General features: G+C 38.4%; 1 protein-coding gene across 3 annotated transcripts in view; it reads right to left on the bottom strand.

Annotated features, from left to right (window-relative positions):
* The window catches only part of LOC309703075 (myocyte-specific enhancer factor 2A-like), a 45,563-nt gene that overhangs the window by 3,841 nt on the left and 18,563 nt on the right, over positions 1 to 23,159 (bottom strand). Inside the window, exons 1-8 of one of the 3 annotated variants that reach the window (XM_082527779.1) lie at positions 20,787 to 20,917; positions 19,981 to 20,166; positions 15,149 to 15,352; positions 5,717 to 5,851; positions 5,243 to 5,450; positions 4,646 to 4,699; positions 3,630 to 3,766; positions 384 to 507 (exon numbers count right to left, since the gene is read on the bottom strand). In XM_082527779.1, coding sequence (XP_082383905.1) covers positions 384 to 507; positions 3,630 to 3,766; positions 4,646 to 4,699; positions 5,243 to 5,450; positions 5,717 to 5,851; positions 15,149 to 15,352; positions 19,981 to 20,034 — 916 coding nt within the window. In that variant the 5' untranslated portion in view covers positions 20,035 to 20,166; positions 20,787 to 20,917. Of the gene's footprint in view, positions 1 to 383; positions 508 to 3,629; positions 3,767 to 4,645; positions 4,700 to 5,242; positions 5,451 to 5,716; positions 5,852 to 15,148; positions 15,353 to 19,980; positions 20,167 to 20,743; positions 20,764 to 20,786; positions 20,918 to 23,159 lie in introns of those variants that run through there. The other 2 variants (XM_082527780.1, XM_082527778.1) reach the window with 2 other exon arrangements.

Here is a 23,159-nt window from a genome sequence, read left to right as displayed (position 1 = left end):
TTTTCACATTCACCTTTTCACTTCCATCCAAGTAGCATTTAAATCTAGCATTTTGTATTTTTTCAGGCTGCTGTTGCTTTATGTTATTTTTATTTTAAAGATCTAACAGTGTTTATGTTAAATGAATGGAATACACACAAAAATAGAGGAAATTCTTTTAAAAATTGCCCTGATACAGTTGGTCATACCATTATAAACTGTCTAAAAGAGCTGAAATTTAACACCACCTAATTAATTCAGCAATTCCATTAACCAATTAAAACAAACCGCAATGTACACTGTTTTCTTATTTGATTTTTTGGGGGGCATACTGTAAAATATTGAGGTCAGCAGGGCTAAGGTAACTACAGAAACACAGCACGAATAGTAAAAAGAACTTGTACCGTTGTAGGCCGAGCCGATGCCAGCATAAACCAGACTCTGATGGGGTAGACTGGGTGTGGTGATAGAGACAACTGGTGTGGAAAGAGGCTGACTGGACTGACTGCTACTCATCCTTTGGTTATTCTGAAAACAAATAATAAACAAAGACATAAAGTCACTAAGTTCACTCATGAAATGTTACTGTTCTCTTAGTTTGTTGCTTTTTGTGCTTAGATCGCAATTATAGTGTTCGCTAGAACTAGACTTGTAATGCTGTGGCAGCTGTGGCTACAACCGTAGCTTGCCTCCACCAGTGTATGAATGTGAGAGTGAATGAATAGTGGCATTGTAAAGCGCTTTGGGTGCCTTGAAAAGCGCTATATAAATCCAATCCATTATTATTATTATTAATGCCCCATTTCAACCACAAGATGTCAGTATAAGCTCACATCCCCTGTTTTAAAAACAAAACAAACAAAAAAACATTAATCAGTTCAAAATATATAGTTTTGAATTTCCTACACTTCCCATAGTGCTAGCAGAAGTTGCACATGAATTGAACAAGGATTTGCATTCTTCTCAACAAAACTGAATGTTTTGTAAAGACAGAAGTCTAACAGAAATCCACTAACTATTCAGAAACTGCATTTAGTTTAAAAAATGTACTTTTTGAATGTTTATGTTTAACCCAAGACTTGATAGTCTAATTTATCAGTCAGTTTCCTTTAATGACATGAAATCCTCTTCTTTTCCAAAAAGCGATATCAGTGCAATTTATTCGGCTGTCTGCTTTTAGAAAACACACAACTGAAATATCAACTGAATAGCAGCAGGTAATTCATTCTTAATTATTCATTGTCCTAAAATAGCCTATCGGTTCAGAACAGGTGGCTCATGAACTCAACTTATCACACTGAATTTAGGAGTTGTTTTTCGTTCATCTTTCAATCACGTCACCCTGAACCAGGTCATTCATTGCTCAGCAAACATAAAAACAATGGGTTAACCAACCCATACATGTCTCATTCCCTGTGTTTTCTATGGTGTCCTTGCATTTGTGGACTACAGATAATGCACTACAGAATCCAAGTTAAAGCTATCATGGTAGTGAGTAGTAGACACAGACATCCTGTTAAGAAATGCAGACCTCCTCAGTTGTTTTTGCTTTGTTGTTTTCGCCTGTTTGTGCAAAACACACTAAACAAAGCATGCCGCTTACACTAACATGTGCACAGGAGGAAGTGAAAGGCAGTTTCAAAATGATCACACTGAGGAGGAGTTGTGAGACCACAACACAACATCTTTTGCTGGAGTGAATGAAAAGCAGAAAGAAAAATATGAGTGGCTTCTTCTGTTGGTTTAAACAGGGTGGAGGCATTAGCCGTATCATGGTTCGGATTTTATAAGTGTTCCAGCTTCAAACGACTGCAAACCCATTCAGCACAGTTCCTGAAAACTAGACTCTGCCAGATTCTGTTTCCTGCAAACATGACAACAGCAAATTATTTGTCACCCAGTCACCGATAATTGACAAACAGATAAGATCAACAGAATGATGAGGAATTATGATTACTTAATGTGGAATGAATGGCTGCTGATTCATCACTTCTCCAAAAGAAATTTAGTCACTCTGAATTTCAGTGACATTAAACATCGCTATTAAAACTTTAAAAGCTACCTCTAATGTGCTCTGAATTTGTAATCTAAATTATATTTAATATAGATTTATTTTACTATTCATTTCTAAATAGTCTGGATATTCTTTTCTTATATCGCACATATGTGAAACTCTTCCTTTTTCTATGAAAAGACCTCGACATTAATTTCTAGAACACCAGAAAATAGAAACTCATATCCTTCTGCAATATGTAAAAATCCCCTGGAAACCACAACCAGTAGAATAATGGAGCTGGTCGGTCACCATAAAAGGAAAAATACAAAGAAAAGAGTGTCCGTTTCCATTGTTTACTAATTGTTACATCATGTCTGAGCACAGTGTGGGAGGCAAGGGCAACAGTAGGAGAGTTAAGGGCAAATCAATAACTTCAGCGACCCGGCACAGCTGCAGAATGTGGAATCTTAAGAAAGGAAAACAGACTCCTTCTACAGTCTTCCAAGTCATCTTACACAACCATGAACTGGTGCTCTGATGTCATGTATATAAGAACCGTAACTGTGTGTACCAGGCAGCTTTTAAAGCACTTTTTTATGCCCAATTTTTCGCACTTGATATTATTTCTGCATTTCTGTTCTACTGGTACTGAGTCTAAACAAGACTTGAGCTTCCATAAAGAATTTGCACTGCCCTCACAAAGAGACATATGACTTGGAAACTTAGTCGAACTGTCGGACTTTTCAGATGAACAGGCTGTTGTTTTCCAAAACTTTTGGGCAAAACTTGAACTAATAAGCTTTTACATTCTTTTTTGTGTTAGTTTAAGCTGCTATTTAGTGTGAATGCCAATTTGGGTCATAGATTTTATGATGAGATATATATGCATTTAGTCAAATGTGTGACAAACTTCAGTCTGGAAACCCTTCAGGCTAGTCTGTTGACTCAGCCTCTGAGTATAATGGCCAATCTTTCACAGCTTCTGGCGTAGCCAGTGGGCTTTCTAAGGTAGCACTCCCCTTTTACTCTCCACACAGACGTTTTACCTAAAGCCTACTGCTACTGGTTAAATCCTAGCGTTTCCAAAAAAAAAAATCTGACTAGAAGTGGACCACAAACAGAACTTTGCACCTTGCCTATAGATTCTGCACATCCACGTGTGTTTTAAAGAGATTACGGGAACCTTAAATGTAATCAAAAGAGTGTTAGTTCACAATAAGACTGAATCTTGTTGAGTCTACTGGAAGGGACTATAAAGAAGTAGCAGTGAAGTCGGTCAAATGAGGCATGCAAGCTTTTGCCAGTATTGTCCATTCTTCAAAGGAACTATGATTTCATCTGTAAAACCACCAACCATCTGCCCCAAATAGTGTCAAACCAATTGTTCTCAAAAGTTGTTGGCCAACTCTGTGGTAATCTGTGTCATATATTTACCCTGTTCATGCCTGACTCCAGGATCCCACAGGCTTAGAAAACACAATGTACTGTTCTGATTCTTAATAAAATCCAGATCAGGAATCAAAGGTTCATGGTTTTATAGAGCTGTCAGCAGCTAGAGGACTCTTCCTAGTTCCAGTCAAAACTAAAACTACATCACATGTTACAAGCTTGATTGCTGTTCTGTATTGGACCTAAATAAATACATAAAGCTTACCAGTGTTTGCATCATTCCTTTGGAGTGGGGGATGAGGACCCGGAGGTCTGTCTTGCGGCTGGTAGGGACCATGCTGTTCCCATGAGGTGGAGGAGGAGGCGGAGATTTTGATGGTATGATCTTTCCAAATCCATTCACTAAATACAGACGTGTGGAGGATGTTAAGAAGTGATGGTAATTCAATTCCAACTTTCACTTAAGTGCTGATTCTAGCTACTTTTTGTAAGAATTTTGCAAAGGATATTTTTTTGTTAATGGAAAGCATCATGCATATAGCACAAGTTTTAAATATTTAGAGCTTTGGAATGCACTTGAAAATGGAGTGGAGTATTACAGTCTCATGTATTAGATCCATTAAATCAACACGTCCACAGCCAAGTTCTGCATGCGGACTGGAGAAAGTACAGCTATATATTATACAGGAGATAATCATGAATAATTCATATTTTCTCTCTCTTGGCATTACATAATGGCAGTGTTCCTGAGAAGGAGAGCACGGCCATGGCAGGAGGGGAATTATGCAAAGACAGTTTGTAGAAAGGGTTGTGGACCAAAGCATAAGGGCAGAAGAGCAGCAACAAAAACCAGGAGGGATGAAACTGAGGTGCAGCCAGGCTCCTGGAAGAACACATCCCATATCCACTGGCCTTAGCTGACCAATAGCAAATCCATCACCATCTTACATCAACTCCCACTATTTTAAGAAGCGCTAACAGAACCTCAGAGGAGCCATGAACTAATTATCAGATTATTTCTGTGGAACCTCTTTCTTATATTTCATTCTTTCGTAATTTATTGGCTAATTTTAATCCCTTAAGGCCTCTAGAAAAAAAAAATCAAGAAAACAAATAACTATTTGTTCAAACAGATCACACACAGTTAACACATGCAGCTGCTCACATGGGATCACAAGCAAAACAAGCTTGCAAAGACTGCTCCATATGCAGGGAGTTGTGTTTGTGCGTATGCAGTATACATGTCAGAGCATGTTTGTTAAACTCCTGTTGGATACATACCAGTCGGTCCAGATCCATTTTGCAGAGCCAGCTCGGAACTGCCCTGCAGGCCACCTGAGGATAAACACAACACACTCGTTAGGATTCGTTATTACGTTTTTCTCGCATTTAATGTTCTGCAATCACTAAGAACCACTCTGCATGCATCCATCTTTTTATCTTATTAATAAGATTTTAAATAAGACTGCAGCTTTAAGTAAGATTGCTTTAGATCGTTCACTTTCTATCTGCTCGAATGTATTTTCCCCAGCAGGGCCTTTTTCTGTACAATAACAGTCAAACTGTTGTTTTTATCAGATGCGCTGTCTTCAAATCAATGTTAAGAAATAAATAAATACAATGGAAATCAGTAATTCCTCCTGCGTAGAATGTTTGCATGGCTCATCTCCTGCATCTCCATTAAAAACTACTATACTGTCTAATTAAAATACATAGTTTTCTACATAGTCTCTCTTCTACTCATAATTCTAAGGCTTATCTGGACATCCTTGCACACATTCATTTTCATGTCTCCTCTGAGTTATTGTCATCGGCTCAGTGTGCAGTTTAACAGTAAGTTTAGTTACCAAAGAACAACACAAAGTTCATATTACTCACTTCCAGCACTCGGGGGTCTTTGTGAAGAGTTTATGTTTCTGTGGAGGTGCGAGTGAGGTGAGGTGAGGATACCACCGTCAGCCAAAGCTGCTGTGGCTGCAGCTAGTGCCTGGGAAGTTGCCCCTCCTCCTCCACTGTGACTGTAGGCCATGCTGCCTGGTGCTACATGCATGAAGTGCTGTTGATGCTGCTGCTGCTGGCCTGTGGACTAAGAAGGCAGCAAGAGACAAAAAGAGCCAATCAGCATTAAAATGAAATACATGAACTGGTAAAATGCAATTGTCTTTTATCAGTTGTATTGTCTTCATCTTTGTGTCTGTGAGCATGACCAGACATATTATCACCACAGACTGTGGATGGAGGATAAATGACTGGAAGGTTCTTAATTAATGACCCTACAGAGAAAATGGGGGTGGGAACAGTCACTAAACAAAATGTTGAAAACCAACAAAAAAAACAAACAACGCAACTTACAATTTTATGAGTCTTCATCATGTTGTCAAACTCTTCATTAATCTTCTTGTATTTTTCTTCAGTATTAGGAGTGAGGACATAGGATGCGTCAGCATCAGGGCTGTCGCAGCCTCTGTGTTCCTTCTTGTTAAGGGCCTGTAGGTGACATAGTTATAAAGGAGTAGCATTAAAAAAACAAAAGGGAAAAACAGGTAAGCATTGGTTAAAAAACAAACAAACAAACAAAAGCCTTTCACCACCAGTTCTTTAGTAAAAGGTTAAAATTAGTAAAAACATGCAGTTTAATGAGCATTTCCCCTGATAATCTGATTGTTGAGAGTAGAGACAGAAGAGAAAGAGTATGCATAGTCAGTACATGAATTGATTGTGGAACATTAAAATTGAGGTACTACCAAAAACAGGATGTGTATGGATCTGGTTGCTCCCTGTGTGCAATATGGTTGAAATCAGGAAGGGTAACTGACCACTGAGAACACTAGAAATCAGATTCAAGTCTCGTAACGCTCACTGTACATAGCTGCTTCTCAGACACTGAGAACACATTTGCAAATTTACAGGTTTATAGTCAAAACCTTTTTTTCCCGATGCACCTTTGAGTATGCATAGATAGTGATATTTCTATACAGACTTCTCAGGCAAGGTGTTAGTCGCAGAGGTGGCAAAAGTGCAGACATTCTGTAACTAAGTATAGATATTAGTGTTAAAAATGTTTTCAGTTTTACTTAAGTAAAGAAGTACAGGCTCTGGGTTAATGAGGCAAGTTGTGTAAAGCGCTTTGAGTGTTCAGATAACGTCGGAAAGCGCTGTATAGGAACCAGTCCATTTACTTCACACTAGGCTTTTTTTAATGTGTTTCACCTTTTGTACACAGTTTCTTACTCAGTCTACACACATAAAAATAAACCTCATCTCTGAGCTGCACCAATAAAGGTACTTAATCTGCACAATCACTGACAAACAAGATGAAACTATAAAGTGGTCTTAAGCAAGATATTTAAGCACGTCCCTGATTATTTACTGGAAGACACTGATGTGACACTGAACCTCATCAACACCTATTTCAGCTTCAGTTTCTAAGGTGAGAAAATTTTAATGTCTCAATATATCAGCTCTGGAGCAGTATAGCACCTTGTGGAGACAAATATTATCTGCCTCCATATTTACTGTGAAGACTTTGTGACTTTTGAAGCCGCTGCTCTGTGTAGTTTGCACTTTATGGGTTTTCTTCCTCTAAAGAGAGGCTGCTCCATAAAGCAGACTTGCTGATCTTCTGTAGCAACCTTTTAAACATAATGAACCAGAGCACACACATATGTTTTTTAGAGCATGCTAGAAACAACTTTAAATGTAGTTCGATGGTTTTAGTTATGTATGGCAGACAGACAGGGAAATAAAAGGCAAAGAGTTGACTGTTAATGGATCCCTGATCGTCACTGAGAGTGAGCCATCTAATTAGATTCACAACTCCTGTGTCTGTGGAAGGTTATATTACTACTGGCAGTGTAGCTTAGACAAAGCTCTACAGTGCTGTCAAAGGCAGTGCTGGTAAAGAAAATTGTACTTTGGAATAGGAACTAAATCTTGGGTTGGAATTCCATTCATGGTAAAGGCTAGAGCCCAAGACGAGTATCACAAATCATCAACATTCTTCAATTATTATAGTTATTAAACACTCACTTGCCACTCTTTTAGTTACAAAAGTCATTAAAACAAATATCTGACACTAACAACTAACAACTCACTGCATGTAGTCATGTTAACATCGTCAAAATGACGTCCCAGAGGTCAAAGTAAACATCAGAATGGGGAAGACTGATGACTCAGGTGTCTCTGAACATGGTGCCAGATAGGCTGGTCAGAGTATTGCAAAAACTGATGATCTACTGGGGTTTTTCCAACACAACCATCTCTACATTAAAAAGAGAATGGTCTGAAAAACACAAACTGTTCATTGAGCAGCAGTTCTCTGGAGCTGCTCTCATATTAGTACTTTGATCTCTGCCATGTACTTAAGGACAAACAGTATCTGAATATTCTGTTCACTATGCAGCCCTGTTCATCTTTTTTGATGCTAACTTGTTTAACAAGTACTTCAGACATTTTTTTTTCTGGAAAGACCCGTCTGCTACAGCCCGGGATAAAATAAGACTGACAAACCCTGTAACAACAAAACAATGAGCTAAAAGATGCTGTAATTCTCCAGTGGATTATAGGCCTCCGTAAGCACATTAATAAGTGATGGTACATTTCAAATATTTAACATCAACATGTGTCATGCATTAAAATAGAAGAAGATACGTAATTCCCACTGTACATAAAATCAAGTGAAGCATGGCATTTGCACTGCAAGCTGGTTTTGAATGATTAGGTTTAGATGACTAGTTTGAAATGCAGACCGAGTAACTGATATTTGGTCATTTTCAGCACCTGGCCTTTGGCAGATGAGTCACTCTAATAAATAAATAAACAAAAATCATGCCAATATCATGCAAGCCTGTACAATTACATAATTTCCCTGGTATCCATCACCTCATCTCTGCTCATCTCACGTCATAGCGTGAAATGAAAGGACCATCAGGGCAACACACCACCCAGCTGACTGTTGGCCCAACACATGTGCTTTGGATTCCCAGACACTAGTACTTACTTAAAGCTTTAAAAACACACACAAATCTATTTCCACAACCGCTGACCGCTTAAACAGTCACTCACTCAGTTCCTGTACAATCTGGCTGCTGCATTTCAGTTCTAGTAAATTCAAGCTAAACAGAATAACAAAGGATGCACATATTTCTGTCCATTCAGTTCAACACAAGCTTTAACTAATCCTGTCTGACTGCTTGTTTGTTGGATGCTATTGTTTGACAACTATGTTGTTTTGTCTAATTATGGGAAGAGATATCACGGTATATTATGTGGGTTACCAATTACTTGTAATTATTCAAAGTGACAGCTTTCAAACACAGTAACCATCAGGGATTTAAAAATGCTGTAAATTACAGAAGGAAAAAGGATGCAAAATGCATCCAAATTTGCAGATCTGCTGCAAAACCCTTTGACTATCCACCATCATGCTGTGCATTTTTTCAGGAAACAAATGATGTCCAATACAAAGAGTCTGGTGCAGACATTTGCAAATACATTTGCAAATATTATACATCTGTCTTCTGGCAAGACTACCAAAGGAAAACACTGTGACACATAACCTATATTGAGATAAAGGCATTGGAACGTGTCTCTGTAAACAAGAAGGCCAGGAATGTTGTTTAAAAATTCATCTGTGCTTTCAAAGACTAATGTCTGTCGTGTGAAAGTAAGCTCTGGCACAAAGCCTTGACTTAGCTGCTGATTAAGATCAAATGATCACACTAATATCTATTCTGGTCCAAGTGTCACATTAACAACAGACAAAAAAAGATGCAGGAAAAGCCCCTATCTGCCTGCTTTAAAGCTTTAAAATTCTGGCATTCTAATGTATACGCACTGTAAGTCTTCACAGTACCTTGTAAATATATGTGACACAATACCAGAGCAAAATGTACCATTCCAGCAATGAGATTAAGCATATAATGAATGTGTAATTATTATTAATGATGTGAGGAGACACGAGCTTGACATGAGCTCTTTTAGTTGCTCCGCTCAGAAGTTTATTAGTCTGCAATCATTCTCTGATTCAGGTGAGCCCTGTGCTTGACCTTGCAACAGCTGCTATCAATTATCTAAACACACACTTTCTTTGAATATTACATACTAATTTTAAAGAATTAAACAAACAGCTTTCATTAGAGATGTGACAGTGGATACAGTACCCCACAGTATGTATCTCCACAGATGCTGGTTCACAGCACTACATCATGTCTGGGCACTATCTTAAAGTGGCTGTTAGAGGATATGACAGTGTGTATGTGTGTCCTTATCATCTCAAATGTCAAAGTCGGCTTTAGTAGATCTCCAAAGGCATCTGGATCACTGCCACCATGAGGCACGAGCTGCACCACTAAGCATCTTGACATGTGAGGGTGACGTCTTGTTGCTCTCGGGGCAACATCACAGATAAAATAAGACCCCCTCTTTCTCTGGAGCGAGTCTTTTCCAGTCGGGTGATTGCCCTACAGGCTAAGAATAGGCCAGGCATGGGAGTGCTTGAGGAGTGATCCAATGCATCTCTGGCAGAGAGAAAACGCACAGCTCGCATACTTTGAAAGGCACACTTACATTTCACAGATTGCTTTCACATGAAGCATCCTGTCACACAGAACTAAACCAAATCAGCTGTTGTGCGTTTTGCCACAGTGCCAGGTTTCACTGTGTTGTAGCGTTCTCTTTCTGTTATGCTTTTCATTCATCTCTGGGCTCTGCAGGCTGACAGGGCTGCACTGCTGCATACCTTGGACAACTGTTCTGTTGTTGTTGAAACTCAAGTCTGCTGGACACAAACTTGTCTCAATTATTATGACAAAAGTAATCTGTTAGTGATAGTAGCTGAACAGTGAGGACTTTGTAGCTGTTTTAGCTGGCAGGCCGTTATCATTACAGGTTTGCTTGCTTCCACCTCCATTTATGGTTGACATTACATTTTCATCTACACACATGGAGACATTTCAAAAGCCTAGTGCTTGTAACAGTGTATGCTAATCTATCGCAAACACATTGTTAGGCATGGAGTATAGGGTTTGCAGAATTACTCTGGTTGTGGAATGAACACAATCCATGGAAAAGAAAGTTTCTTTGAAACACCATCAGAACCAAGTACATGGAGAGAAGGCCTTTCCACGGGAATATTTGTACAGTTGTTTTTGTAATTTCAGTGAACTGGTCCTTTAAATAGCTTACAGGAGCCACTTTTTACTTGAATGTGAAGAAATTGTACTTTCATGAAGTATACAGTTAGTAATCCAAGTGATTAATTAGGATTTATGAGCAGAAAACGACCCCTTGTTCTGCTGCCAAAACTGTTTTATTAGTTTAAAATTTCCTGATTTCCTGAACACTAAATTATAACCATGTGTAAGAATTTATCCAACCACAGAAACTTTGGAGATTATAAAATATGCTCTCATTTATACCAGGTTATCTGCTGCCATATTTGACATTTTTACTTTTTAGATGTCAGCCCTGTGTCAAATAATTACTAGTTATTAACGGTTAAGGAAGTTGCTGCTGTTGTGCCATATGGATATATGCACCCAACCCTTGCATACTCTGTGACATTTATGAATCACTGCTGGTGCTTGAATGTGCTTAAAAGTCAAATTTATCCTACGTGCAAAGAAAAAACTGTTTTTTGTAAGGCAGGGACTTCATGGCTTCCTGTTTATTGTGTCGTGAGCTTTACTGACACCATGAGAGTTGGCCAAAAAAAAAAAAAAAACACAAACAAAGATTGGGTTTTGTATGGTAAAAAGTTACCACACAAAAGTATGAATGATATCACTCTTAATTTAATTCAAACACGAAAGGGACTAATACCGTTTCTCTAAATGTTCATCTATTCTTTTAAAGCACTAATAATGGAAGGCTGACTTTATGGTATTGTTGAAAAGGGGAAGTTTATTAATACCCTTAGGTATGATGTTTCCACTTTATGCTTAGTAACGCAACAAGATAATGAAGCCGATAATGCAGCTTGTCAGTTAGTTCATCCAAATCAATGCCATGGATACCCTTTACAAAAAAAATAATGAAAGAAATATCTGAAGTATTGCTAAGATTGAATATTTCTCAGTATGTGATCAAACTTTATATCAAAACATTTACCTACACTTTCTGTTAAACAATGTAAAGGAAGACAAAGTATGCTGGTATTATAGCAGCATCGCTCATGTGCAGATTTCCTGTGTGTGTCAAAACCAGCCGAGCTATTTGTGTGTTGAAGAGATAGACATCAGCAAGCATAATACTCCATCAAACAACGACAATGAATCCAAAGAAGCTTTCCGCTTCTCCTTCCAAACATGGGAAGACTGTTGTAGCCAGTGGGGTACTACTTTACACATAGTCAAATTTCATGCCTAAATGTTGCAAATAGACTGACCGATATGTAAAAGAACACCTCTCACTTTCTAAGCTTTGTTTTAACCAGCTTGTCTGTATGCGTGACATTTGCGGGAATAAACAAATAAAGGCTCAAAGCAGGCAAATCAAGGCCTATTGGCCTAGAGAGCAGTCACAGGTGTCTGCTTGTGGTTAACAGCAGAATAGACAGGGTCATAGTCCTTAGAATCATTATGGGCAACATCAATGATGCATATTAACTGCCTCCACCACCACCACTGTCACCACATCGAAAATTAATTCAGTGTTCGGTGATTGTAGAGTTTGATGAGACTTTCCAGGTCAACAAGCACGTTTCTATTCTGCACTGGCTTATGGTTTTATTTTTCTTTTCAGCACAGTGCCTGTAGTTACCCTTGAAAAACAATGTCACATTTCCCGGGGAAGGTGAAACATTTGAAATAACAGTAAATTTAGAGCACACTGGAAAAAAGACTTGGCCAGACTCTACTGAAACAAACTTAAAAACCAAAGCTCCTCTTTTCCAGTAAGTGGAGCCATTTTGGAAGTAAATACATTCGTTTGGGAAGCTTGAGTTCCTTACAATTAACATTTGGTACAGCACTGCCAAGCGTGTACATGTGGAACCATCTTTATGAGATCACATAAGAGTGATGAAACTGAAGACAGTTTGGTTGCTCTTCAGTTTGATACAGTTCTTTCCTTAAGATTGCAAGTTGAAGACTTGATTAAGGTTCTGGGAAGTCTAACTAAAGTTAGGTTAGGATGACAGTGGTTATGGTTTGAATTAGTGTAAGACCAAAGAAAATGAAAATTAATCCTCTGAAAGGATGGAAACAATACTGAGCGTGTGAGGAAAGAGTGTGGGAGCAGTAAATTCAGGCTTCCGGAGAGAAAAACACGCATTAGAAGCTTACATAAGCAGTTACAAAATGAGTCACAATGACCATTCATTTTTAATGGCAGGGACACCGACTAAATGCCATGAAAACAGAACAGAGCTGCTCAGGGACCAGTCTCAACAGCATCACCACACTGATGACGCTGTGGGACCAAGCAGAACGGTGGACAGCTGGGTCTTATCACTGTGAACAGTCTCAATTGAGCTTTTCTGAGGACCAGCCTATGTTTCATCATTTTTTTTGTATTTCCTTTTTCACTGTGTGACAAAGTGGGTGAGAGTACCACTTGTCTATATTCTTAGTTAACATTCTTGTTTTGATTTAACCATATTTCACATGTGATCTGCAATAGGCAAACGTCTACTATCTCGGGTTTATGTTTTGCACTTTTACAGATTATATAATATAACATCTTGGTTTAAATCAACTCCTATAAGTTTGTTAAATTGACATGTTCTTTATTTCAACTGTTAATTTGTATTGTTTAAAACTTACCTTACCTACCTGTCTTCCAGAAACAAAAGGAGGAAATGTAGTTTTACTTCCTGCTTTATAGCTTCTGGGTTCTTCTGAGGTCACAGGAAGAGACCAAGTGCGGGAGGGGAAGAACTCTTGTAATTTAATAAAGTTGATTTTAGAGGGTTTATGAAGAAATAGATTTATTGTTGTAATACGTATTGATTACACCACAGAGTTTATGTTGCCAGTAAAGAGTAGCAGTAGAGGTTTGAATATAAATATGTTCATCTTACCTACCGAATGGAATAGTCCAGAGGAGAAATCTTAAGTGAACTATTTAAGCAGAAGAACTCAGGTGTTTGAGAAGAAAGGTTCAGGTCAGTGTAGCTGTGTGCAGTTTGACCTTAATTTCCATTGATTTAAGTTCAGTTATGTTTATTTGAACTGAGTTAATTATAGAGTTGAGTTTCCTATTTGTTTCTTTGTAAATATTGTTTGGGTCACAAAATGGTGAATAAATCACTTGCTACACTGGACAGCATCAGTCTCCTGCACTTCTTTGACCGCTTAATTCAAGTCTTACCACACACTGACACTGAAAAGAAATGATAAGTAGACTAGTATACTAAGTAGATAAGCATAGTAAGGCATTTGTTCTGCTATGTGAAGTGGTTTAGAGTCAGGTGTATATTGAAATGTATTGCTATAGACAGAATTTGTAATCAGAACTCTTTACCTTACGCTCATTCACCACTTTCCACTACTCTTTCCTAATCAGAAGGTTCCAGGTTCAATCCCTGGCTTTTCAGTCTGAGAGCTATTCTTCAAAACCCCAAGTTGCCCCTGATGTATCCGCCGTCTATGAATGTGTATGAATGGCAGTGTATGAATGTGTGTGAATCATAGGTTAAAAGGACTTAGGCATAGAAAAAGGTGCTTGTATTAATGGTGACTGTGATAGTAATAAAATGCTTTGAGATTAGGAAAGTGCCAGTCCAATTACCACTTTAATGCCACAGTAAACACAGTAACCAGTAGACATTAACATACGGTTAAACGAATATTCTCAATGACAGGCTACATTCATCATCAGCAGAGTTTACAAAGGTGGAATTTATGGCTGCGCAGTTATTTGGATTGAGTTACATGTTACACATGTACCAGTACTTCCTGATGCTCACCAAACAAGTTTTTTAAATTCCCTATATTGAACATTTGGACCAGTTTAGAGACTTTCTTAAATGACCTCTTTAGTTATTTTATTGCCTTCTTTCATAGTGGAACTCAGCCAGTTTTATTTTACCACTTTAAATCTTAATAACCTTTAGAGTTCCTATTATGCAGTAACTGTAGTACTGTACTGTAATCAGCATGAAATGAGCACACTGCTTGAGCACTTTTATTCGTCTAGCATCACCTACATGAATTCTTCTTTTATTTTTGCCTGATCAGTAGGACTATTCTCATTTTTACTTGTGTCGGATGGGGGACAGTTTCCTCACAGAATGCACCAGTGTAAACTAGTAGAAGGAAACAGCTGCATGCCTGTCTGTCTCTCCTGAACCTCAAGTGTTACTCAACCCTTACATCTGGCCTTTACTTTATAAAGATCAGCACTAATGTGTTCAATGAAATAACACATCATAAGCAACGGAAAATCTATTTCTCAATATTTCATAAAGAGGAAGACAATACTGAAGGCAGCACCTAAATCCTCTGGAGTTACACTTTCTAGGAATTCATCTTTCTAAAACACAACTGCAGGCATTTGTTTCCCTAATCTACTGAATGGATGCTGCAAGAGTCGATCAATGCACTTGCGTGCACAATGAAATAATAACTCAGCATTATATTCTTGCTAAAATTTAATTCGTGTTAATTCAAAATCAGCTGCAGCATGCGATGTGTATTTGCATACTACAGTCATTAGTGCTGAGTGATGCAACCTAACAGGTTTCAAGAAATGACCCACCAAAAGACGTCTCTACAAACAGACTATCCAAAGGTCAAAGCAGTGACATGAGTAAAAGGTTAAGAACAGCGTCCTACCACGTACCTCGACGATGTCAGAGTTGGTTCTGCTCTCGTGGGGTTCGTTGTATTCTGTGTACTTCAGCAGGACTTTATCCATGTCGGTACTGGCGTACTGAAACAGCTTGTTGGAGCCATTGAAGATGATGAGGGCAATTTCACAGTCACACAGAACACTTAACTCGTAGGCCTTCTTCATCAGGCCAAACTTTCTCTTCATGAAAGTCACCTGGAAGAACAAAAGCCAGAGATCAGCCTAGAATAGCTAACCTACAACAGGTCAAATAAAGGGTCATACCTGTTGGTTCTTTCTAGATTTTCACAAGCAAGTCAGAGTATTTATAAAATTAAGGCTACACGGCATCCAAAAATATTTTTGAATGTGTTCTGTCTGAAGTAATAAATCACCGTTTGCTTTGTACTCTGTGCTGTGTATTAAAAATGTTATAAATCTTTCAAAAAAAAAAAAACCTGTTTACAGTAACAATTAAATTTTTTTGTCTTCATAACCCAATAATATTAAAAAAATGTCTTTTAAAGCAGTGAAATCTAAATAGTCCATCTAATGGCTTCTGAACAGGTAATCCGCAGTGCTTTGCCCCGTGGCCTCTGATGTGAATGTATGGTGCAATGATAGCAATAGTAATACAAATCTGCACTAACATAAATGTTTCATTTTAGGTGTTTAAACAACTCTTCCAAAACAAGCGATACATTTGTCAGCTCATCCTAGCGCCGTGTTCACTGGCTGATAGTTTTCAGAGAAAAGAGAAGAGAATTAAAATGTGTGTGTAAGTGTCAAACAGGAAGAGACAAGGGGTGGGGGATCTCTAGTTCTGCACTTCTGAAAGAACGCAGTAATAATCTGGAAATACTAATTCAGTAACACTGCAGTTTCTAGTGGAATGTTACTGAATGAGTGGAGTGGATGGGAAAGGTAGGTGGGGAAAGAAACTATGTAATGTTTCACCTCCCTTAATGATTACCATCAAGGTGTTCAACTTTATTAGTAAGACAGAGGGCTGTGCATAAACATTTTCGGCAGAAATACAGTCAAACCCCCCTTTAAGCTCATACTGTAGTGTTATATTGCACTATGGCTTATAAAGTAGAACAGTCATTCTTGACACCTCCATATTCCTCCAGACCATAAAGCTAAAACATATTGTTTGGAGTGGACCATTTACAGCTCAGTGTAAACCCACAGGTCACACATGGATCATGCTCTTATCCCTTTATGGTGTGTAGCTCACTCCCTGCAATGAATCATCTGTATTTATCTGGGTATGTCTTACTTCTGTCATAGCTTCTGGGATCCTGACTCATATCTTTTCAGTTCCAGAAGCTTCTGCAGACTCACATCTCAAAGCTTTCTGGCAATGTTGAGTGTCAGGTATATTTCTTTTTACATGGTTATTTCTGTAGTTCAGTTCTTTACACTTTCCTTTACACTTATTGTTCTGAGCACTTTTACAGATCTTACCATACCGCTGTCATGACACTCAAGCATCATTATGGCCAAGAATTATAACAGGAAGTGTCTTGATTATTACCTCTGTAAAATATAATTGGGACTAGAGACAGATTTACAACTTTCAAAACAGCCCAGTTGTACGAAACTGTATACCGACACAGGACACATTATTATTAGAGCTAAATCTAAACTATTCACAGTCAAATAACAAAAATCTTTTTCTCTATTTTTAGCTTTTAGTTGCTTTTCTGCCAAACGATTTATTTAATTGATGGGAATTCTAAATAATACCACTTGAGTGATGGCTTAGTGGTGTTTCAAGAAACTGTGTGCACAGTACCTGTTTAGTAGAAAATATCCACTCCTCTGACATTCTTTTTTACTTTTCCTGTTTTATGCATTCCCGAAGTGAGGAAACCATTTTATATCCTGGTATTATATACAGTATGTCATTGCTTTACATACTACAGTTATAAAGCAGAAATAAGACAGACTAACTTTGATCTAACTGCAAGTCCTAAAAAATTCATATCTTTACTGTTACAAAAGTATTTAACTCTATTTGCAGTAAAATAACGTTGTTTTCTTTCATTTATCGACAGCTGACATTGTAAAGCTAGTTTGACTATAGTCTACATGGTAAACCCTCAGATGGGTAAATATGTGGTCTCTGGTTTAAGCCTCATTTGAAGAATTTTACTCAATGCACTGTAGATTGACTTTTCTTTTTTATAGTATAGAACACCAAATATACATTGACTGGGACTGAATTATTTGCACACAAAGATTCATAAACATTTTTATTTTCTTCCCATCCGGGCTGCTATAATGTAATGTGTGCCTTCAGACAGAACTGAAAAACAAAAAAAAAACAAAAAATAAAAACACATGACATAAAAGTTATGAATTGATTAGCATGTCATTGAGTACAATAAGTATTTGATTCCCTTACTTAGTACTTGAGTACTTAGTACTTCGTAGAGACAACCTTGTTGGCAAGCACAGCGGTAAGATGTTTCTTGTTGGTCACCAGATCAGCACACATCTCAGGAGGGAATTTGGCCCACACCTCTTCACAGAAACTCTATAAATTATTTTAGCTTTCTTGGCTCCTGCTTGGCAACTCATTGATGTACTTCTTCTTCAGCCACTCCTTTGTTGCCTTGGCAGTTATTTTGGATCATTGACAGGCTGAAAGGCCCATCCAGGACCGATTTTCAATGTTCAGGTTGAGGGAAGGAGGGTTTTTTTTTATACATGGGTCTGTCCATTGGCCCCTCACTGCAGTGAAGCCATCCTGTACCCTTAGCAGAAAAACAGCCCCCAAACAGAACGTTTCCACTTCCATGCTTGATTGTGGGGATGATGTTCTTTGGGTTATACTCAGTGTTTCCACAAACACAGCAAATGAATGTTATGCAAAACTTTCATCTAACCACAGTTTTTTTCTCCCAAACCTTCTCTTAATCATTTAGATGTTCACTGATAAACTTAAGATAGGCCTGTACACATGCCTTCTCAAGCGAGGGGCTGTTGGGATCATCAATCCATTACAGCATATTGTGTTACTAATGAAGTGCTTGGTGACTGGGATACCAACTGCCTTGAGATCAGTTACAACCTTGTCATGTGTAGTTCTCGCCTAAACCACCAACTTTCTCATTTTTATTCTCACCCCATGAGGCAAGATCTTGCATAGAGCTCAGACTGTGGGTGACTGATGGTCACTTTGTTTTCCATTTTTTAATAATCTTAGCAGAAGTTCACCTTCTCACCAAGCTTTTTGCTGATGGTCTTGTAGCCATTCCAGCAGTCCACAGTCTTGTCCCTGACGTCCTTTGACAACTCTTTGGTCTTGCCCACGGTGGTAGATAGGTGGAAATGGAAGAAACTGATTCTGTATATAAGTGTGTTATATCCACATAATGAGATGAAATCAGGAGCACCTGTAACTGACTGATTGATTGATTGGCTGTGTGCCCATGTGGAACAGGAATTACAATCTATGGGAGCCAGAATTCTGTGGGTTGTAGAGAATCAAATACTTACTTCACCCAATGACATGCAAATCAATGTATAACTATTATTTAATGTTTTCTCTCTGGATCATTGGTTCATATTCTGCCCCTCTCCATTAAAATGAAACCATGAAAATTACAAACTGTTCATTTCTTTGTAAGTGAGCAAACGTGCAAATTCAGCAACATTAAACAATCAGTTTCCAAAGGCATAAGGTCAGTTAACTTGTAAACTGTTGTCTCTGAAAACAAGTTTCAAGTGATACTATTTCTTGAGCATAACTTGCAAATACACGTGAAAAGAGATTACCAAAAACTACACTGTTCCTCTTTTAGAGTGTGTGGCTGCATAAACACCATCTATCACTAGTGCATCTTTCCACTAAAGCCAAGTCATTGCTGTATATTGTGCATGATGTGTGATAGTCTGATACATTAAAAAGAGGAAAAACTGCTGAAAACACTTCATGCACTTGACAGATTAAAAAAAAAAAACACAAACCAACTTCCCAAAATAGAGTACAAGAACCTAAATATACGGCAGACTCAAGTGATAGTGCACGCCACACAACTGAAGCAGTGTCTATCTAAAAATGCTTCAGCCAAGACAACCAAACATCAAATATAAACATTATCCCAGATATTTATTTTCCAGCCACATCCCTATTTCCAGAGTCTGTGCCTTCCTTCCAGACAGGCTGGTATTTGTTGTGCTGTTGGGGGTGATATATATAGAGGAGACAGACAGAGAGGGATTCCAGTGGGCAGCAATGTGGCTGCATAAGGAGACGGTGAGGAGAGAAGGCCACTGTGTGTCCCTAACACTGACCCACCCTGCTAATGACAGGGTGCTGTCCGGACCCAGCTAACCCCAAATTACTGCCCTCGCCACCAGCTGTGACCACTACACTCTCAAAAGTGAAACAGCTTAAAGAAACCTCTGGGAGCTTCTTAGATTTAAACAAAAGTGTACCAGCAAAAGGTTGGGTGCAGGATGCTTTTACAAAGTGTTAATGAACCCATCAGTACGTGCTCATGTACATAATATGTGTCTTTTTATTAGAAACGGGTACCTGACTAAAATGGCACTTCTACTTTTATGCGGCTCTTTGGGATCGTGGAATCAGCACAGTGAACGTCACATTTTTAGAGTGTGCTCTGAGCAGGAGCGCCACATGGGCCACACATCGACACATGAGATATCACGAAAACGAAACATAACAATGAAATAAATGCTAAAACTAGAAGGTGTTCTCAACAGTTAAAGTACACAGCAGATTTCAGCACTGACATAAAACAACAACGCAAAGATATTTTGCGCAAAAACTAAAGACATTTAAGAAGACAAAGGAAGAAGACACTCACCTGTCGGTTCCTCTCATCAACGATACGGGTGATTTGAATCTTCTTCCTTCCCATTGCTAAAGCAACATCCACCAACAACCAAAGATGAATATCAGAGGGCTCCAAGTATATAAAAATTTAAAAGACAATCCTCAACACATAGTCCCCCTGTCAGCTCCTGTTAGTCCATCAGCTTAGCATGGCTTTCTGAAAGAGAGCAACAATCAGCGTTAACTTAATCATTGTTTATTTACTGTGTACGAGCAGTCACAGAAACAGTTCTATTCAGCAAAGATATTCAAATACTTGGACAAATCATAGAGTGCAAAGGGTCACACACTGCTTACACTGAAAATGCCAGTTATGCAAGGAAAGAAGGAACAGAAAGAAGAATGAATAATAAACATACATTAGTCAGGGACACAAAATCCATTTCTACCATTTTGAAATTTTCCTCTGCAGTTTGGCATTTCACATTTTGCTGTCACTGTTGATTGCAGTTTTGTAGAAAGAAGGAGGACATCTTTTCAAAACACCATAAAGAGAGCCATTAAGAGGACACGAAGCGAGACTGACTAAACACGTGCTGGTCCAACAACAAGGATATGATCCCTCACCAGCTTCTCAACTACTACTGCTGGAACACACAATTGAGCCAAAGACTGAACTTTCTGTTTGTTCTAGAGAGCGTTCCTTTCACTCCGGAGCTGAATCTATAATTATAAAGAGACACATGAGCACAGACACTGTAATACATAGAGAATAAGCGTCATACTGTATGTACCATACTTCATCACACGCCTCTGTATACTGTAGCTTGCACCAACCTCTTCTTTATCTGCACCAACCAGGCCAGCTGTCTTTAGTGGATTCACCTCTGCTTTCTGGCTTTCTCCTCTTGCAGGAGTGACCACCTGCCTTGATGCGTCCCTCCTTTCTTCAACCTCAGTGTTTCTGAGCCCTGCCTTCCCGCAGAGCTCCTTAGCTCTTACCTAATCTCATCTGATCTGGGAGGAGGCAGAGAGTGAGACGAAGCCAGGCTTTATCCTAACCCTCCCTGGATTATTGCAGCATGTGGAGCCCAGCGCTGAGCCACCAAAACCCCCACAGCAGACCCAGTTCACAGGGTTGAGAGATAGAACAAATGCATTTGTCTTTCACCAGAGAAAATGTATTGGTTATTTTTATAGATTTAAATGTAGTGCACATATCTTAAATGGTAATATAGTTAAATACCACTAAAAAAAAAACCCCACACACACTTAAATTTTCCAAAATACCATTTTAATTCCAAATGTATCTTAGCCCACTTTGTTCTTGTTCCATTTAAATGATTATTTGAAACCCTACATTTTCTGTTTTTGTTTTAACATTTAAAGCAAAGTTATATTTAAACACAATTAATTTGCAAGAAAAGGCACGCTATCACTCTAATGCTTCCTGTTCACCATCGCCGAGATTCCAACTGACCCTTCGGAAGTCACGACAGAATATAAACTGTAACAGACAAAGACTCCTTGTATGTTTGGGATTTAAAGGTCACACGGATTTATCGGTTTTACAATCTGGATGATTTGATGGGAAGACACAAATATTTTAAAAAGAGAGAAAGAAAATCCTTTCCATGATACTCATCCCTGCAAACATCATCATCATGCAGATATTTATTTCAGCCTGTGCTTTTGAGTGTTGAATATTTGCAGTGTTCTAAGTTTCAATCAGATAAACCCTGGTATTGCTCTGGTATTATTAGGATAACAGACTGGACTTTGTACTATCTTAGTCACAGCATTCTGTTGTTAAAACATGATGATCTGCTTAAATCTGCTAAATTTTAACACTTCAGGTCACATTAAGTAAAGTCATAACCATAACTAGCCTCTTAGCCGGCCTATCTGAATAAATGGGACTGCCCCGTTAGTTGCTAGTGCCAGAAATTACTTTAGTTTGGTGTAAAATGATTTTAGAAGATCTTAAATGTTAAGAAGGGAAATGTTTATTCTTCCAATTTGGAAGCCTGCTGAATTAGAAACAGCTGAATGTGTTCATTGTTTGCTATTATATATTTATATCAGTATAAATGTGTTCAGTATAAATGCATCTTATGTAATAACATTGAAAACTTACCTGAGATGGTGCTTTTTCATTTTGTAGCAGATTTAAAGTTTGACATTATTGCAAAAATCTTTCAAGAATCTGCTGCTTCACTGGTCATTAATGACCTCTAATCATCTATCCATTTTCATAACAGGCTGGAGTCTGTCCCAGCTGTCACAGGGCAAGAGGCCGAGTATACTCTGGATAGACCACCAGTCTACCATAGAGACAGACAGACAACTATTCATGCTCGCATCCACACCCACGACCAGTTTATAATCACCAATTAATCCAACATGGCTTTGGACTGTGGGAGGGAGCTGGATAACAAGGAAACTTTCGTGTTGTGACAGTGCCGCTGCACCACCATGCTGCCTATGATATGAAAAATATGGTGGCTAAAATCAGTACAATAATTACTTTGAACCAAGCTGCCAACTTGCCAAATTAATAGAAGTGTTGTTGTGGAAGCAATTTGCATCCATATATAACTCAGATTATGTAAGATTTACATTAGAAACCACTAACTACTCCAACACTTTGTACTGAAATTGAGCACTCAAAGTGCTTCTATGCTACAAGCTGCATTTATCCTTCCTATTTCAAGTAAACTCTGATTGATGCATCGGAGGCAGCAGGATTCAGCTTCTTGTCTAAGGAAACTTTGACATGCGGACTGGAGAAGCCAGGAATTGAACCACTGACCCTCCTACTAGGGGACAGCTTGCTGTTTCTCTTACCACAAAATGCATTCTGTGGGAATATTTCCTATCACTTTATTTGCTTCAAAAAGAAAATGTGGAAAAATGTACCAAAAAAAGACAAATGTTAGGTCTGTTTGTCTTTTTTGAATTGCACTAATGCTAACCTTTTTAATGGGATATTTTTATAATTAAAGACAAATTAAAGTTTGTTTTTAAGACCCCTTTACTTATTACACACTAGTGTTAGATTCTGGACTGGATAGTGGACCAGTGCTCTTTTCTAATATATTTAGCAACTCACACATTAAGTGCTTAATAGTAGGAGGACACAGCACAGGACTCTGGGTTCACCTTCTCTTGTGTTTTGTCATTTTTTGGCTACATCAGGGGAAGATTGTG

The sequence above is a fragment of the Aulonocara stuartgranti genome (assembly GCF_965226115.1).
Source record: "Aulonocara stuartgranti genome assembly, chromosome: 1".
Lineage (NCBI taxonomy): Eukaryota > Metazoa > Chordata > Actinopteri > Cichliformes > Cichlidae > Aulonocara > Aulonocara stuartgranti.
This window is presented reverse-complemented; position numbering and strand designations above follow the sequence as displayed.